Consider the following 19,127-nt stretch of genomic DNA (forward strand, 5'->3'; position numbering starts at 1 on the left):
GTAGAAGGGTCAAGTATGGGCATTCGGCAGGATGAGCAAAATTCCAGGAGGAAATATGCAGGAGAACGTGGACGGGATAAACTGAGAAGATAAGGTTTGCGTGAGGAGCATGGATGTACAAAGGTTGACTCAGATTCAGGTCTGATCGCTGGATGGAAGAGGGCTATTTGAGTGGGATGCAGTTGGGTTATGACGGATGCTACTATTTCGAAGCTACTTAAACTAGAGGTTCATTGTTATGTCTTTTCTTTAATGGCCGCTGTTCTATCTCGAGGTGGCATCAACTTTGCAGAGTGAATAAGCGGGTTTTAATTCAAAGTTCGAGGCCACAAAGTCACATGTGGTGGAAGACCCCCATGGTGTTACGCGGTTCATAAAGTCCTGTAGCGCATTCATATAACCCGGGACCGTGTCGTGTATCTCAAGAGTCACTATTAAACCCGTCATAGATACCTAGAATACCACGAAAACTTCTACTATCTCAACCAGATTCCGATTCCGCTCCGGAGAATCCTTAACACGCGGAAAGTGAAGTATTAGACCAAGAGGCAAGCAATAAATTTTCAATTTTCGAAGCGAGATATAAACTGCCACAGTGTAAGAAAATGAGACGATATGGTCTGGTATTACGAATCAAGTGCTCGAGTGAATTCGGTAGTAACCACCTGCTGCGCATATTGGAAGTGTCAATGGAGTTTGTTGCACATGAACTGCACAAGGATATATTCTGTCACGGGCTACAATGAAAGCGCATGCTCCAGACCTTTGAAGCATACACCTGTACCCACTTCTTGGATCTCCAATCAACACAGAGTCACTCAGTGGCTCTGTGTCTTGGACGGGAGTAGCTAGAACAGTCTTTCGCCTTTGGGTCCGAACACCATACTTGATGCTCCTCCATTCCTATCGGCCCGCTCACGCACCCAAGCGATCGGATGTCTGAAGTCCGCACAGCCTCCAAACGCTCCCCCAGCATCTCCACAGAGCGATGACGCCGATCACCGAATCGGACCCACTCTCGCGCACCGATGAAGGATTGCCGCTGATCCTCATCAACGACACAGACTAGCGTGGGACACCACAACTCGCCATCGTCATGGTACAATATTGACGTATCTCATCCACGCACGGTTTTGTGGAGTTAGTCGGACTAAGAATGCGCCGGTCGGCAGGCCAATTTGGGCGGGAGGATGTGGTTCCGAGAGAAAAAAGGGAGTGAGGACGATTACGACGTGGCTTGCTTCAGACAGTCACAGTCTCTTCTATGTACGAGATACCTGCACGACTGTGGAAGAGCCACTGTCGCCGAAGACACCAACCCCCGTCCTCTCCAAGACCTCGTTTAAAAAAGGCCACCCGCTCGATCGATCATCAGCTGCCACTTGTCAAAGGGCCACCCGCCGTCAGCCGCACACTCAATTAACCTATTTCTCCCACAGACCCTCCCGCGGCCCTACACTTCCTTTCAAAACGCCACACTAAAAAGTCCAAGCGCACTACTACTGACGCCGGCACATAGGTAATTATGACGGAGCGCCATCCTTATTGGCACATACCTACCCAGGCCTCATCTCAGCTCCAGCTAGCACCTCAGTTGCTGTCGAGGGTGGAAAAAAAGGAAAAGCAGCATCCAAACAATCACCGGAACATCCCCGAAAGACGGGACGCCGAGACCCGTCAATAGTCCTACGCCTCGGATTTTTACTGTAGATGAAAGCAAGACACTGTCATCGTAGCGGGTTGGAACATGACTTATTCCTTTCCTTTTCTGTGGGCGCGCACAACTACAGAACAGGGAGGCAGAAGCGACGGGGCTAACTTCAAGCTACCATGTCTGTTGATGATAAGCTAGGGTGGAAGGCATTCAGGCAAATCATGCGTGCAGGCGAGCCTCGTATGCAGGGTCTGGCGGCGGAAAAGGTGCATGCAAGGAAGAAAAGCAATTGCAGGCAGCAAGTGCACATAGTTCTACTATTCTAGAACCCGGTGCATCGGCAAATACAGCCACTACACACTACAAGCACCGTGAATCTACAACATACAGCCATCGCGGACTACGGACATAATCAAAAGGAAACAGTACTTTGTAGAGACCCGGGTCAAGACCGGTCAGGTTGATCGCGAAAGTAGGAAATAAAGGGAGAAGGAAGATAAGAGAATTTCCCTCAGGGTATCATCACTACCGATTTAGTCTCTCCTGTCAAAAAGCAAGAAGACAAGCGTAAGAGCCAAAGCCAACGAGAAAAGCAAGATGGTCAAAGAAAAGTATAGAAAAAGTAAACGCATATTAACAAGAGAAGAAGAGAACAAGAAGTAACTTTTTACAGGCAAGGACACACCTCCTTTGCTCTCACGCGCGCATATTACGACACGCTCCTCCCACTCGTAAAGACCACGGAAGCGCTCTAAGAAGCTTTGTCGTTTTAAGCTTCCCTCTCGCCCCGTCAATTATGCAATCCGTGGCCATGGTATATGTTCTTCAAAAAAACCCTGAACCCCATTCCCAGACAGTTCGTGTTTGGAACGCCAATGCAATGCTTCAAATGCGAGAAAGAAGATGGAAAAGGAAATAGCGTTGAAGGATTGATGGCAGAGACAAATGCCTATGCCGTGATTTGAGGCAATTGAGGCGCACCACTTGCGCTCTTGTCCATTGCGCCAGTGGTAGGCCTGGACCGTATCGAGGCGTTGGATTGCTCGAGGCCGATATGCGGGTCGGGAATTTGGATATCGAGCTGTGGCGTCATTAGCAAACAAAGAAAAGGATCTCCCCGCAGAAATTGTTGCAAACAAGCAAGGGTAGTACGCACCGTCAAATACCCCGTCCTCCTCAAGGGAATAATCTTAACGCCCTCTTTCGCTCCCTCGGTGCGGTTCCACTCTTCCATCCACTCCTCCAATTCTTTCAACGTCTTCTTCACACCAGTGAGCCCCAAATCCTCCCACAACCACAGCGTAGCGGCGCCCACGACGGCGTCAACCCATGCCCGCGTCGTATGCGGGTCGAAGGCCATCTGCAACTGCGTGTTGATCTTCTTGATGATCTCGCGGAACTGATCCTCGGTGATCAGCGGGTCAAGCACTTCCGGATACAGGTTTGCAAACGTCGGCGCCAGATCTCCTGCGATCATCCAGTCGCGCTTGATTCGAATAACGCGGGTCGTGCTATAGAGCGGCGACGTGATCGGGACGTGAGGGTTCAGGTGCGGAAAGCACGGGTGCGACGGGCCCCACGCATACTCGTCCTCGTCTCCGGCCTCTGACGGCTCCGGGAAGCTGACGGCGGAGGGCTGGCGTGAACGGAAGGTGTCGTGTGGCATGGTGGCACGAGAGGCCGAGTGGTGCAGGCGGTGACCGGCCTCGGGGTCGTCAGGGTTCAAGATGATGCTCACGGGCCTATCGTCCCGTGGCGGCTGGTCGAGACCGGCAATCTTGGCGGCGGTGGGGGATTCCATGGTGAAGACGGGGCTCTTTCCGGCTTTCTTGCTTGTCACCACTGGCGATACGGGCCGTACGTCGTCCTGCTTCTGTCTCTCAAGCAACAGGCTGCGGCGTCCGCTGGGCAGACCGACACTCGCGCGTGCGCTGTCTGCCTCGACGACGAGGCTGCTGTGGGCCTTGCTATGGCGGTGCGACTCAGGCAGGGGCAGCAACGGATAGACGTCGCGGCCTTCTTCGGCGGTCGGCGGCGGGGGCAGTTCGGCGGCGATGGGGACGTTTGGGCCAGGCGGCAGCGAGTTGTTGCGGTAGGCAGTCGAGGGAGCGGAGACGGGGGTGCGCGGCGACGAATTGACGGGGTTCAACAGGCGCGAGGCGGGCGCGCCGCGGCGAGCGGCTTGGAGCGGAGCGGCAGAGGAGGCTTGGAGCGGCGGTTGCGGGGCGCGGAAGGGCGAAAAGTTGAAGATGCGCTGGGTCAGGCTCCAGCGGGCGTGATTGGGCGCCGGTTGCGGAGGGCGGGCTGGGAGCGTATGCGCGTGCGGTGGTAGGTGTGGAAGGGCGTGGGCCGGGTTGGACGCCGTTGTGGCGGCGGTGAGCACGTGTGGTGCGGTCGCCGGGTCGGGAAGGGCGATGGTGCTGGGCGCGGCTGGAGAGTTTGTGGGTGTCGGACGAGCAGTGGTGGAGCTGGGCTCGCCAGCGGAGATTGGGAAAGGAGGGCGAGGGCGCGGAAGCTAGCGCTGCGCGACTCTCGACGAAGCAGCGCGTCCGTCGCCGGCGTGCGCGGCATGGACGCGCAGTCTTCTCGCTCTGGGACGCGGCGAAGGAGCGGCTGGCCGCAGGATGCTGCAGCTACGGAACGACTGGCGGGAGGGAGAGTAATAGGCTGGCTGCTGTCCGCGTGCCTGGCCGGGCTCGCGAGTTTAAAGGCCCATTGCTGCCGGTACGCCAGCGCCGCCATCGAGCCTCGCACGTCCGCGCTTCCGCCCTGTTCCTGCGCCGCCCACGCAATTCGACGACTCGCCCGCCCCTGTCTGTTGGATACGGCAGCAGGGTGACGTCGTTGCAAAGCACTTTGCAGCTTCAGGCAGTCGTGCTATGCGTGGAAATTGCCAAACACATCCGTGCCACCGCTGCCCCATCCGCCCGCAGCTCTGCCTGCCATGCGCCAACCTCGCGCTCCCCAACCACCACCACCACCACCACCACTGCCTGGCCGCGTCTCCACGGCCACGTCGCGCCGCCCCTGAGAGCACAACCCAGCCGACGCCACGCTGACGGTGCGCACCCTGCGGAGCTTAACAGCAAAGTTTAGGAAGACTCGTAATCATATACTCGAGGGAAGCCACGGCTGCTTCTCATGTTTTCTTTTTTTAGCCCGCCTGCTATCCGTTGTGCTTCATCGTGTCTCCTTCAAACCGCCGTCTTGCCACCCGCACGCCAAAAGCACAAAACGCCAGCCTTGCTTCCGTTTCCCGCGTGCTTCCGAGCGAGCCGGAGGACGGGTGATACGGTCAGACCTCCTCCCGCTTCCAGACTCGCCTTGATCCAATCCGTCGAGGGTATAAGCCACCACCGCCATTATTACCATAAGTAGAAGCCAAACAAAATAGGTCTATACCTCCCGCCGTTGCCTATGCAGAATGCCACAGTAGTAGCCACATTAAGTCCGTCAATATACCGGCGGTGAAGCCAATGAAAATAAAAAGGCAATGCACGTTTGACGTCGTGTTACAAGGGTGTGTGTGTGTGTCTGTGTGCCCAGAAGAAATGCTCCAGAAAAGAAAGTAAGCGCAAGGGGATGATCGGGTCTCATGCTGCTGATTTTAGAACGACTCTCGTGCATCATGGTCCCGGCACTGGCCCTTGCTGTTGTTTTACTACGCCCATCCGCATCTTGGGGCCTCCTATTCGGTCTTGGCGCTCGACTGCAGTCGTCGCAGTCTCTCGCGGTGCAGCTGCTGCATCTGCCCCGACCGCATCTTCTCGTGGATCATCATGTCGATGTTTTGCCGGTTGATCTCTTGCTGCTGCTGCACCATCTCCTTGTTTCGTCGCTCGCTGATCATCTCTGACCGCCGCCCCTCGCTCACCTCGCGCTGCGCAGGCTGTCGCCTGTGCTGGTCCTGCTGCAGCGACCCGCGCCACGACGCGTACATTTGCTCGCGCTTGTCCTGCTGCATCGGCGGCTCTCGCTGCGGCTGGTGCGAGTTGAAATGCTGCGCCGACAGCGACGGGTACGATGAATTGCGGTTCTGCGTCGACATGCGGTTCTTCTGGATCATCATCCGTCGCTGGCTAAGCGGCATGTTGTCGGGGTCAGCATCTTCCGGCCCCATCTGCGAGCCTTGCACTGAATTCGATATGCTTGGAGCCCTGCTGGTGCGTTGAGGTTGCGGGCTTTGAGGCGCAACAACTGGCGACTGTCCAGGCGCCGTTATGAACGACATCTTTGTCGGTCTGCTGCGCATCCGGCTGTCTCTCTCACTCAGAAGCGTGTTTGTCGGGAATGGAGCCTGCGTCAGCCTGGAGGAAGTACGTCTATCGGCTTGCATCTCTTCCTCCGATGGCTGCTCAGAAATGGGCGCGTTTACCGGGCTTGATGAGATCCTCAACCCTCGCGTGCCATTGCTCGCAACAGCGGGGCCAGGGCGCGACAGCGTCGTCACCGATGACGAGCTCGAATTGCGCTGAAGGTTCATCTGGGGGTTGCTCGCGTTTGCCGTCGGCAGAGTGGCGCTTGACGAGTTCCTCGACAGTGGGACCAACGTGTCATTCGGCTGAACGTTCTTCGACTGGCTAGACGGCGGGCATTGCAGCGACTGCCGGTATGGATTGACCTGGGCCGGGAATTGAAATTCATCATCCCTCGGCTCAAACTCTGGTTCTGCTTCAACCTGAGGAGGTGTGGGGTCTACCGGCTTCCGCGACGTTTCAGCTGCTTGCTTGAAGCCGAGATCCACCATGACGCCGGGAGACGACGGTTCCGGAATGCTTTCAAGCTCAGGCTGGTCGGCCATGCTCACATGCTTGGCCCATTCATTGGTGCGGTATGTCAGCATGACCTTTGACAGCTTGTCGGGAAGGTGCTCGCTCAAGCTACCAATGGCGGAATGGCCAATTTCCGACTGCGTGGTTGATCTCTTCGACCGTGCCTGTTTGTCGCTTGCCGATCCCACTTCGTCGCGATCTGTTGAAACGCAAGATTTGCGGCGATCCTTGCCAGCTGCGTGCTTCCTGTAATCTGGTTTGGGGTTGGTGCTCGATGTCAATGAGCGAGATGCATTCGGCGCCGACACTCCATGATTGCCGTCCGTCTGAGCTTCTTGAAGATCCGGATCGACAGTCTCTGGTGAATCTTCCTGAATCTCATCTTCAGCGCCACCTGCCTCATTAGTAGGTGCGCTTCCTGCCTGTCCGTGGTTGCCCTCGGCTCGCTCCAGCCAGCTGAACGGCGTCCCGACTCTTGAAAGTGCGGGCAGGGAGATGACGTCTTCGTTCATGTCGTCCAGGGTGGCTGCAATCGAAGATGCTCTATCATCGTCAGCGGATGGAGGTTCTATAAGCTGCTCTTCCGACGTTGCATGGGAATTCCTGGCGTGGGAGTTTGGTTTCGCCGGCAACCGTTGCGCGCTGCTTTCCCTCATCAGTAAGCCCTCCGGCATGGATGCAACAGACTCCTGCTCCAGTAGCTCGGTCTCCGAATCATCGCCTGTAGGCACCACAAAAGGTAACCGGGCTGCTTGAGGCGGCGGGGGTGCTTGCAGCGACAGCCGCGGCGAAGGCCCGGCGCTGCTGTCGCTGTACGCTACGTGGTCCATTCCAGTATTTTGCATAGAGTCTTGGCGCTTCATCACTGAGTTCTGGTAACCCATGGGGAAGTACCCGGACGTTGGTGGACGAGGCCGCCCTTGCCCGTCGATATGCTGTATCTCGTCGGCAGCTTCAGCCGGAGTGGCATACTGAGACACGAGCTGAGCTTGGCTCCCTTCTCTGGTCGCCGCCTCGAGCTCGCACATCTCTATGCTCTCTTGCGAGGTTCCTCGCGAAACTTCCCGCACGCTGACGGATGCCTTTCGGACATGCTCAGAGCCAACGCCGGAATCGAGATGGTCCACTTGGGCATTCTTTTCCGCGTAGTTCTTATTGCCATACATGGCCTCCCAGTGAACCCTCTCCCGATCGGTCTCTTCGAGGATCTTTTTGCCGGTCTCCTCATCCATGCGTTGTTGATCCTCCTCTTTCTGTCGACGGGCCGCATCTCTTTGCGCACGGCGAGCTTTGACCACCTTCCAGAGCTTCATTTGGGACGCAATTCCAAGCAACGTGATTATGATTATGCAGGCAATCTCGACTCGGATGCCGCGAGTGTGGGGGTATGTGTCGGTGAATAGCGGAAAGGTGTTGTCGTTTAGATCTGGTCGGCGCGCGGTTAGCACAAGGCGACGTCGTAACTGCGCAAGTTCGCTTACCCCAGATGTACAACCAGAACTCTTTCAAACCTGCTCGTGAAAAACAGTCGATTCCAATGACGGTGACGGTCGCACCAGCGAAGGAAGTGCAACCAATCAATCCGTAGGTACGTGTGTAGCGACTGAAAGACAAGGCCCAGCCGGCCGCTGATAAAACGCCAATGAAGATAGCTTTACCAGTGGTGGATGTAATCAGACTGCCTGGCTTCAAGACGAGAAACCACATGGACAGGCAGAACCCTCCAAGCATACACCCCAATCCTTCAGTAAGGTCTTTGAAGATGTAGGCAACACCGCCGGCTAGCAAGGCAGGAAGGAAAGCGGCAACGAAGAAAGCTCCTTGGACAGCATCGGTGACAGGCGGGTTCATAACATATTCAATAAGGACCTAGCGAGTCATCAGCAGGCTGACGCGCGTCGACGTAAAGCTTCTCGCTTCTCAACAAATCATACCGTGATCGAGAGCGCGACAAGGAATCCAACGGAGCCTCCGATGTTTACCCTGCATGGTGTCAGTTGGCAGTCATGTGAAAGGCAGCAGGGCACCGACCAGTGGTTTTTGATGCCTATGAAGGTGTAGATGGCACCAGTGATCATAAGAACAGCGCCGGCGATGCCAATGGCTGGGGTCACTTTGGGCGAGAGTGGAAGGCCATGGCCGGAATATACGGCGGCTGGGCTTTTATTAACCGGGCCGCCCTCCAATTGGAGGTGCAGGACAACTCACCCGTGCTGGACGCAGCTGGGGCGTCGCTGGGAGCTGCCGCAGACGGGACATCGGTTAGGGCAGTAGTGCTGACAGACGCCGTGGTCGAAGGCGCTGCGGAGTCCCGAGAACTGGTTTCGGTGGCGGTGGAAGCTGCATTAGACGTCTTGTCGATCGTCGCCGTGCTCGCAGCCTCGCTGGAGCTGTCCTTGGTGTTCCGGGCAGTGGTCGTGGGCTCGATGCTGCTCTGCACCGATGCATCTTGCCGAGCATGGAGCACGGCAGCATGGGCGTGGAAAAGAACAAGCAGCAGCGCAACGAGGGTTCGAGAAAGCTGCATGGCGGCCTTGGTATGGGGATCTCACGGCCGAAAATAACCACGATTCTGCGCTCCCATGGTATAGCGGATTCTGCTTGCAGGGGCGCAATCGAGGGCTGCCGATTCTGTCGAGGTCCAGGGGACGCGATCTCACCGCGTGGCAGCGTTGCGAGGACGCGGGGGGCGGCGATTAAGGCTGAAGAGATAAGAGATGCTGCGGTCGAACAGCAGCAAGCAAGGAGAGGAAAAAAGAAGGACGGCTGCGGAGAAAGCAGGTGCGGCGAGCAAACGCAAGCTAGATCACAATGCGGACATGCCAGACAGCATGGGTTGATGAATCGCACGGCCAGCAACGCACCACTTGGCGGCACATCATCAAAGCTTGGGAAATCAGCGGATGATCTCCCTCTACGCGGCGCCCGTGATGAGAGATTTGCGGCTCCCGCGAGCAATGGGCTTGGTCCACTCCGAATGTGGGCGGCCGGCGCCAACGGCGATACTGGATGGGGAAGCAGAGCGCTCGCACCCAGGCGTCAGGGAAATTGCATTCTCTACAAGGCGGCCGCCATGGATGTCGGCGCTAGAGCCAACGGTCCGCAGGAGAGAGCCTCGGGAGGCATGCGAGCTGGTTGGGACGCGCATCGTCGATGGCGCCGCGCACATGTTTGGAGGGGCCGGTCGCGGCAGGGCGAGCCGTCGCAGTAGCGTTGCGCGTCGTGCGAGCACTGCTGGGCCCACAGGCGGGGAGTGGTTGCGGGCTGAAGCTGCAGGCCGGTGGTCTGTCGCGGTGCTGTCATCGCCTGTCCCGGGCACGCCAGCCGAGCGGTGGTCGGGGTGGGGCTCCTGGAGAACTTCTTCTGCGCGTCTCACACGCGAGTCACCGCCCGTGCATGTTGCCGGCGTGGCGTCGGGTCGAAGGCAAGCTGCAAAGCGGAAGGCGTCAGCGCCAGATGCGGCCGGCCCATCACGCCAGCGCAAACCTACCTGGGCCCCGGACATGGTCGTCCCTCTTCCTGCGCGCTCCGCCGCCGCTGATGCTGCTCACTGCTTCTCCTGCGGCTGCATGACGCGGACTCCTGTCGAGCCTCGCCGGCAGTGGCTGGAAGCCTGTTTCAGCGCACTGTCAGCCCCCGTCTCAGCTGGCTAGAAGCCCGCCAAAGTCCATCAGGCCCAAACACCAAACGCCAACCCGCGCGCGCACGAGCACCGCCGCCTCGCGACTCGGTGCGCTGTACGCCCGCGAGGACCCTGAGAGCCATGGCCCCGCCGTGCTGGGGCCAGTCGTGCGTGCGCGCAGAATTGAAATCTGCGTCAAGCACCCGATTGATTATCGTGAGCGCGCATGCATGGCATTGATCAATTGTCTTGTGTACGGGACCCGTGAAGACGAGCGGCTCGTGGACCAGGCCACGAAAACGCGGCGCGTTCGGTCAGCTCCCGACGGTCCAAAATGGGGCGCTCGCCCGGCAATGCGGGATCGCTGCCCGCCCGCACCGGCCCAGATGTCTTGGATGCAGAGCGGAGAAGCGCGGAGGCGTGCCACCAATTGCCGCCCCTGTCCCGGGCTGTGTAGTCTGACGGCCGTCTTCATTGGCCCTCTCCAAACGCTGTTTTTGAGCCCGGGTCACCGACACAAGTATCCTTGGATTCTCTGAAAGTATCTATGCTTGCAAGCAAGGGAGTACAATGCACGCGCGGTACGTCGCCCCCTACCCGGTCCCGGCCTTCACCGTCTCTCTAGACCACTGTTCCCAGCGAGGCTGGAGGACGCGCCTCTGCCAACCGGGAGGATTGCAGGATTACACTTCTACTAGACAGCAGCTATCTACGGCCCCAAACCCCGCTGCAACCCCGCCTTCCTCGCTCTGGTCGCCTTTGGTCCTGAGGAGATATCCAGCCTCCCGGTTTTCCAAAATCTCCCCAGAAGACCCAGAACCATCCCCATTTCTCCACAGGCACACGCCATAGATCCCCAGCTCGCAGATTACCCCGCCCTTCTGCACCTCCCCGTTGCGGATGATGACATTGCTCTGCGCTGGCGGCTCGATCATCTCCATCAGGATGTACGCAGGCCAGTGCGATTCCGGCAGCTTCGACAGGAACGGAGGTATCGCGCCCCGATAGATGTTGTTGCCACCGCCCTCGCGCTGGGGCTTCAACACGTAGCGCTGAGCCGTCTCAACATTCGTGGCAAGTCGACGGGCTTCCTGCCCCGCTTCGCTCTTGTCCATAGGGTAGATGGGAGCGAATGTTTGCAGCACACGTGCGGCGGTGCTCTCATTGGGCAAGAATCGAGCTAGATGAGGCGAATGAGGGGTGGCGAGAACCTGCTGAACTTTCTTGCAGCCGGCGAGCTGAAGCAAAATGCTCGGGCACTTGATGGCTCGGCTGCGTTCCAGATGCAAACGTACGGTCCATTCCGTGTCCGTAGGGAAATCATCTGGCGAGTAGCCGGCGCGGTAGTAAATGGTAGTGACCTCGAAAGCTTTGCCCGGCGTGTGAGGCGGGTGGTATATCAGGTTACGCTCAGAGTCCAACTCAGTGCAAGAGAGGACATTGCTGAAGGGCACGCGGAACACCCGCACGCCATTCTCCACGAAAAGAGAGTACTCAAGGTGTCTTTGGTCAAAGACGTTCCTCTCCGGATCCTGGACCACGAAAAGAACGCACAGCGGGTTCGATGACTTCGAGCTCCCATAAGCTTTGTGCGCTGCCGCCAGCCCTGCAGCTAAGGACGGCACCGACTGACTGCGAGGCAGGGAGTCCTGCTTGATGAGTGAACCAACCTCGGCGGGATAGGCATCAACCGAGTTGAGGTATCTATGCAGGGCTGAGACTTGAGTGGAAAGGCCACCAAACGAAGAAGCAATGGTGTTGAACTCGACCTGCTTGATCTGCGGCTTCGCGTCACCGCCTGAAGGCTCCAAGTGGACCATGTAGTCAGAGCGAAAGAGACCGAGAGTAAGATCCTACAAGAGAGTCAGAATCCCCTTAGATACGTAAGCAGTTCAATTTACCTGGACGTATCCTTCCTGCTTCACATCCAGATGCACCTTCCAAAGCTTGGCCACAAAATCATCAACCTCCACGAGCCTGCGAAAGATTCATGTCAGCGTCCTCCCATGTTGCACACCTTTGGATTTAGATGAAAACAACAAGGGTCTTTCCGCTGCTCAGCTGGACTGCATACATGCCTCAAGCCGAGAAAAGAGCGGATACAATCATTTGATAACAAGGCGATGCTGGGTGACGCCGTATGGAAGGGAGAGATGAACACGATCCGACTTAGATAGACAGATAACTCGATATTGGATGATGGGTCATGGATGAACTCACTCCTCCACGATGGACTTCAGCCATTCCTCGTCTCTTGCGATGGCCGAATAGAGTTCGTTATACGCCTTCTGTATGGCAAACCCCTCGTCGAAGCATTGGCGAGGGAACAGGCTGGGAAAGAGCGTCACTGGTGCAGTCGACGCAAGTACTCCGGAGGGATCTTGCGCCGCCGAGACGAAGGACGGTGGTGGTCTCACAGCCAGACCGTGGGCTATTGACCAGTCGTTGAGATTGGTCAGCAAGAACTGAGCCTGTTCCTCGGTGACATCAGGCGGGTAGGCGGGGTATTTTGACTTCGTCATGATGAGGGCGGTAGGTGCCTCTGGATTTGGCTCAGCGCTCTTGAACAGCCCAGCGAGAAAGAAATCTATAGGTGATCAAGAAGAGAATAAGAGGAATGGGGGATGATGTTGCGCGATGACACTCGCGGTGCCTTCTGACAAAGCAGCCGCGTGATGCCGCTAACAGCCCCGCGCTTGCCGGATTGGGGGCTGTAGGCGAGCACGATAACGCTGACGCCTCTTTCCAGCTTTAGCGCCACGCGCGGATGCCTCCCGCCTCGAGTCGCCGCATCTCTTTTCGCCGACCGCCTTCGTCCGTCGAAACACAGCACTTTGTCTCGCTGGGCTCCAGGCCGAGCTCCACTTAGAGCGACCGACACTGCAGGCGCAGCGCAGCGCGACGCGACGACACGTGCTCTCTGAACGCGGGCTCCCGCTACTCGCCTGTATTTTGAACCCAGCAGCGTCTGCCACCTACCAAGTTCGCTGCAACGCTCTTTCCTCGGAAGCTGCGAAAGGCCACCTGACCGGGTTCAGACTGCGCAGGTGGTAACAATATCTTACAGACCCCTCCTTCGGGGACTTTGACTGCACCACCTCACCAAGACCCTGAACCATTCTTTCCCACTATACCTCGCCTCTACACCACTCAGCTACTGACCTGACATGCGCTTTCGCGGCCACGCCAAACCGCTGGTGCTTCTCTAAAAATGCCCTCGGCCTCAGACCCGCTGGACTGGAGCGTCGAAGATGTCGTCGACGCGCTGTGCAGGTCCAGAGGCTGGTGGGTGCAAGGGAGACCGAATTCGCCCATGCCAGATCCAATCCCACTCGAAAAGCACCTGCTAGAAGAAGAGATAGATGGCTTGGCCCTGCTCACCTATTTCACCTCCGAGCAAAAGTTAAAAGATGGACTCGGCATCAAGACCATCGGTAGGCTTTCAGCTGTCACTTGGGCGATTGACAAGCTTCGCGAACAGTCTCCAAAATATGCTGAGCACTTAGCAACCATCTCTGCTCCGCCATCAATGGCGCAGAGCATGGCTGGATCTTCGGCCTATGGCCGCCCTGTCGGTGGCTGGCTTGGCAGCTTGCCTCCACCTTCTGAGCATATCCGAACAGGTTTGGCGACCCCAACACACGAGGGCGTGCTGCCTACGGTACTCGAAGCTGAAGAAGAACTGAATGAGCAAGCTACCGGACCCGTGGAGCAAACAATGATGGCCCCCAAGCGACCCGGCGAGATCATCGTTCAGGATGCCAGTGGGAGAAAGAAACGCAAGCTCACCTTGGCTAAAAGCTCCGCCGCCCCCAGCTCTATGCAGGCCGAATCAAACACTCGATCTGCTCGGAAAAGCCTCCCCGTCGATACCATTTTCTACGGCGATACCTCCTTTGGCCAAACTCTTGAGGAAGACGATGATATGGACTTCCAACATCACGGCGAAGCCGATCATTTGCTTGGCCCATACGTGTACCGACAGTACCTCCACTTCGTCCGCAATCCTGATCGTAGAGAGCTCTTGCAAGGCAACGGCAAGACGTCCATTGCCATTCAACCTTATCGAACAACTATCCTCCCTGAAAACCAACCTCGGTCGGTCACGGTATTCGAGCATACTGACAAGGGAATCAAAGCTTCGAGGCAGGACGCATTGCGAGTGCAAAGAAACTTGTTCGACAGTACCATCCCGTACGACAATAACGAGGCCAAGGAAAACGATGGATGGTATGGCTTTGCTGAAAAGTGGGCAAGAGATGACGACAAGGTTCTCCCACCCTTGGGAGAATCCGATGACGAAGTGTACAATTCCTCCTATGAAGCGGAGCTGGAAGCGGAGGAAAGGGAGCGAGAATTGCAACAACTGAAGCAGATGCAACTGAGCAGGGAAGAGGTTTCGGCCATTGTCCAGGAGAGGATTCATGAACTCGTCGAGATCTGGAGGCAAAAGAAGCTTCCTCTACGCCAGCGCACGGCAAGAACAACCTGGCGAAAGGCACGACGGCCTGGTGCGAGGCGTTATCTTCGCATGGCCACCGCAGCTGAAGTCAAGAGGATTGATCATCGCCTCGACAAGCTGAAAGAAGGAATCTTGGACGAAGTATGGCATAAGAGGGAAGAAATCATTCGTCAGTGCGCCACTTTGGAAGAGAGCGTATCGGAGAGACAGGAGCATTTGTGGCGGATGTCTGTATGGGATCTGAAGGTCGAGCCGGCCCGAGTCACAACCCTCCCGCGACGCAACACAAGAAGGCCTATCGAGACTGGTCACAACAACCGCAATTCTGAGGAAGATGGTGACTTGGTGGATAGCGAGGTTGAGTTGAACTCTGACAACTCAGAAGACTTCGTGGAGCATGATGATATGGAGATCTCGCATGAAGAGCAGCCCGCAGTTTTACGAGGAGACAATGAAATGTCTCCTGAACTAGACTCCGCCAGTATGGCAGATGCTTCGGATGAAGACGGCAGCGTTGGTCCAACGGCCCCAGAAGACACAGATGTCGAAGTCGTCGACGCGCCCGTGGCTACGACCGCCAGCCCACTTCCCGCCACACCGAGCCGATTACGGATACCTAAACCGGATGCTGCACCTCCGTCTACACATTCGGTCATTGACTTGACCGCTTTTTCGGACAGTCTTGAATCTCTTAGCTCGTCACCTATTCCGAAGCCTTCCTACTCGAAGCCATCGTTCGTGCCTGGTTCACTGCTCAGTAACAGCCACGTTGGCCCAGAAAACTCCAAGATTGCTGACATCGCGGAGTGGGACTTTGGTGACCTGGAAGAGCGCAGCGACAAGAAAAGACTGGTGCTGAAGATCCTTCGCACAAGGACTGAAGGAGAAGAGTATACGCAAATGCGCCAATACGTCAAGAATGTGACACCCAAAACGCTACATGACCAAGTGTGGAAGGCCATGGGGTGTCTCTGTCGTAATAAGAAGGTACTCGGGGTCACGGATAAGGAATGGAATGGTCTAGTCAAATTTGCGAGGCTGTATGCTTGCTGGAGCAGGGCACTCGTCAAGCACTGGTCAAGTCCATCTGACAAATTCGCTGCGATACTTCTCAAGATCGTAAAGACATTGGATACGACGGTGTCCAAGCGTGATTTCGAGGCTTTTATCGAATTTGTCATTAAAGTTCTCGAGAAGTTCCCACGCCCTTCTTCCGATTCTGTCTCACATGGTAAGTTTTTCTTGTCCTGCCAGTTCCAGTGGGAAGACAACTAACAGAATTTAAGGACCCACGTCGGACGAGGATGACGAACCGAAAACAGCAAACACCCCTCATAGGAAGCGAAAAAATGTTGTTCAGCAGAGTGCTTCGGCGATCAAGTTGCGCAAAAGCGCGCAAAAGCGCGCCGAGGCCCAGGTTGAGATGGAGAGGGTATTCAAAGAGCGTGCTACCCCTTCCCAATCGCAGACCGATCGTCTCATTGTGAACCCCGTTGAATTTGGCACAGAGGGAGCCATTCACATCAACCCAGCCATCGGGTCAAGGATCAAACCCCACCAGATCGAAGGCGTCAAATTCATGTGGCGCGAACTTGTTGAGGCAGGGCATGCTGATGCTCAGGGCTGCCTCCTTGCCCACACAATGGGTCTCGGCAAGACTATGCAAGTGTAAGTAGTGATTCCTCTCCAACCAAAAACATCACTAACACATGCAGGATCACTCTCCTCGTGACGATCGCCGAAGCCGCAGCTTCTCCTCATGAGCATATACAAACCCAGATTCCATCAGGATTGCGTCGTATGCAAGCTCTCATCCTTTGTCCCGCTTCTTTAGTGAACAACTGGGGGGATGAAATCTACGACTGGATCCCAAAGGCCGCATCTAAAAAATTCGGATGTATTCGTTTGATAACCGCTGAAGACGAGTCTTCTGAGCGCGTAAGGAAGATTCGGGAGTGGGATGATAAAGGCGGAATTTTGGTCATTTCTTACGAGATGTTCCGCAACCTCTTCAAAGAAAAGCATACTTCGAGGATGTCTGAAGAAGATGTTCACGATGCCCACGACGCACTACTCGAGGGATCATCCATCATCGTTGCTGACGAAGCCCACAAGATGAAGTCTATCAACAGCACCACCCGGCGGGCTGTCAATAGGTTCAAATCCAAAGCGAGAGTGGCATTGACCGGATCCCCTTTAGCCAACAATCTTGAGGAATACTGGTCCATGATAGACTGGGTTTCGCCCGGGTATCTAGGGAGCCAAAAAGAGTTCAAAGCCCACTTTGTGGAACCCATCCAGGAAGGCTTGTACAAAGAAAGCACTCCCTACGAGCACCGCAAAGCCTTGAAGAAGCTTCGCGTTCTGAAAAATGAAATCGGACCCAAGATTAGTCGGGCGAACATTACGGTGCTCAGGGACGACCTTAAACCCAAGGTGGAATTCGTCATCACGGTGCCGCTTACCACCTTACAGGAGGAGCTCTACAAGCTCTGTATCAGGCAACTTGTGGTGAACGACAAACTTCTGGTGAACAGCAAGAAGAAGATCGCCAACACGAGGATGTGGCAGTGGATCTATCTGCTCACTACGCTATGCAGCCATCCAGCTTCCTTCGTGGAAAAGCTGAAGGACGTACGGTCAAGTAATGACACCATCCAACGTACAATCGCCGACGAGAGTGACGCAAATGAACAGCAGGATGTGCCACTAGAGGAACAGAAGCTGCCCCTACCCAACTCATTCATTGAGCAGGCCATATCAATTTTTGATCAAGTTCAGAGTGGTATCTCTCCGGACCAATCATTCAAGATGGACATCCTGCTGCAGATCATTCAACTTTCAAAGGCAGCTGGCGACCGAGTACTTGTTTTTTCACAACAACTCACCTCATTAACCTACTTGGAGAACATGCTAGCGAGTAGAAAGTACAAATTCGAACGCTTGGACGGCAGAACTAAAATGTCCAACCGACCCGCTCTCATGGAACGCTTCAACAGAGGCGAATTCGATGTTTTCCTCATCTCCACCAAGGCCGGAGGCACCGGGTTCAACTTACAAGGTGCCAATAGAGTCATCATCTTGGACTGTGGCTTCAATCCCCAGAACGAAGAACAGGCGATAGGTAGAGCATATCGGATTGGCCAAGAGAAGGAGGTTTTTGTATACCGGATGCTCGCTGGTGGCACTTTTGAACCGAAGATCTGGAATACGGCGCTTTTCAAAACTCAGCTTGCTTCGAGAGTCGTCGATGCCCAGAATCCGGAGAGGCAGGCTGCAAAGATGAGAGCCTACTTCTTCGAACCTACACCAGTAGGCCAAGAAGATCTTGCCGAGCATCAAGGAAAGGACAGGAAGGTCCTTGACAATATCCTCACTCGACAACATGGAGAAGACGATGCTGGCCTTCGTGCTATCACCACTACGGAAACCTTGATGACCGAAGATCTTGACGCCGAACTCGATGAACAGGAGAATGAGGAGGTACGGAAGATGATACAAGCAGAGAGGCTTCGGAAGGAGAACCCGCTAGCTTGGGAGCAATATTTGAAAGACAATCCATCCATTGATGACAGCAGAAACAATCCCCACGGAGCGGAGCAGAGAGCTCTTTTCTCCAAGGCCTTTGCCCGAAACGGCTTAGCCCCAATCCCGAGTTTCCTGCCGCCTCAGACTCAACCAACGCCAAGGACCTACATTGAATTTGGGGCCGACCCTTCAGGTACTGCACCCTCTCGCGCTGGCGGCGAATATGGGCCATTGACTATGCCCGTTACTGCACAAGACAACACTCGTTCCGATGGATTGCCTTCTTCGGACGCCGGGATCAACAATGCAGGCCCCTCACCTGCCAGCATGAGACGTCAAGTGCCGCTGAAGCCGTTCCAAAGAAATCAACGGGAGCTTCTTACCGAAAAGGATCTGGCAACTACTGCAAGCAATTCGACTGAACTTTCTCCAAGAAAAATGCCCTTGCGAGGTGAAAAGCGAGTGGCTAGCCCAGAACTGGGGGAGGACACGCCAGCAGGCCTTGAAGTCAACAACAGCCGGCCGTCTGTTCCTTTGCCGAAGTCTTCTATCCCGGCCTCGACTCTACCCCTATCGCTTACTCCTCGAGGCAAGGACCAGGAGTCTGCCAATTCACCTACACCCAGGGACCGCCCGATTCTCCATGCGAGCCTTCGTCGACTTTCGAGCCCCCCTCGCAGTGAAGCACAGGCCGTGGGACACGATGGGCCTACATTCCCATCCCATCGACATGATAATCAGAATTCTACCGTCTCCCAGATCAACAGGGCACGGACGTCTTCTCCGAAAAGAGAGGTACGGAGTTCCATTTCCTTAAACGCCTCTACCGGCAGCGTGCCAAACAGCAATGCTAATAGGATACATTCGGCAGATGAAACAGAGAAACAGGTTCAAAAGGCAGGCAGAGAGAAGGGTTCAAGCTCAGACTCCAACCGCCAAGCCCCGAGACGACCGCAGTGGCTCCCAGCAGCCTACGCCGTCTTCAAACACCGGAAGGCGTAACCGTATCATTGACCTTTCGGACGACGACTGAGGTCATCAGTGTGTAGTACACGGGAGTTCCCTTGGCATTTTCTGGGCACCCCTGCA

At 55.8% G+C, this 19,127-nt stretch overlaps 4 protein-coding genes across 4 annotated transcripts; 1 reads left to right on the forward strand and 3 right to left on the reverse strand.

Annotated features, from left to right (window-relative positions):
* Positions 1–2,603: 2,603 nt before the first annotated feature.
* Positions 2,604–3,455, reverse strand: SLS55_003559 (uncharacterized protein; the record flags this gene model as incomplete). Its single annotated transcript, XM_066775031.1, has 2 exons — positions 2,604–2,735; positions 2,811–3,455. 2 exons carry the CDS (start codon positions 3,453–3,455, stop codon positions 2,604–2,606), a joined length of 777 nt encoding a protein of 258 aa, XP_066635150.1.
* A 1,887-nt stretch (positions 3,456–5,342) lies between these two features.
* SLS55_003560 (uncharacterized protein) lies at positions 5,343–8,415 on the reverse strand (the record flags this gene model as incomplete). Its single annotated transcript, XM_066775032.1, has 2 exons — positions 5,343–7,852; positions 8,409–8,415. The coding sequence occupies 2 exons, from the start codon at positions 8,413–8,415 to the stop codon at positions 5,343–5,345; spliced, it is 2,517 nt and encodes an 838-aa protein (XP_066635151.1).
* Positions 8,416–10,731: 2,316 nt separating this feature from the next.
* On the reverse strand, positions 10,732–12,570 carry GSH2 (Glutathione synthetase; the record flags this gene model as incomplete). The annotated part of the gene is made up of 3 exons (XM_066775033.1): positions 10,732–11,901; positions 11,950–12,025; positions 12,269–12,570. 3 exons carry the CDS (start codon positions 12,568–12,570, stop codon positions 10,732–10,734), a joined length of 1,548 nt encoding a protein of 515 aa, XP_066635152.1.
* Positions 12,571–13,259: 689 nt separating this feature from the next.
* On the forward strand, positions 13,260–19,071 carry SLS55_003562 (uncharacterized protein; the record flags this gene model as incomplete). The annotated part of the gene is made up of 4 exons (XM_066775034.1): positions 13,260–15,741; positions 15,833–16,178; positions 16,226–18,640; positions 18,927–19,071. The coding sequence occupies 4 exons, from the start codon at positions 13,260–13,262 to the stop codon at positions 19,069–19,071; spliced, it is 5,388 nt and encodes a 1,795-aa protein (XP_066635153.1).
* Positions 19,072–19,127: the final 56 nt, after the last annotated feature.

The sequence above is a fragment of the Diplodia seriata genome, assembly GCF_021436955.1.
Source record: "Diplodia seriata strain FDS-637 chromosome Unknown scaffold_3, whole genome shotgun sequence".
NCBI classification, from domain to species: Eukaryota; Fungi; Ascomycota; class Dothideomycetes; order Botryosphaeriales; family Botryosphaeriaceae; genus Diplodia; species Diplodia seriata.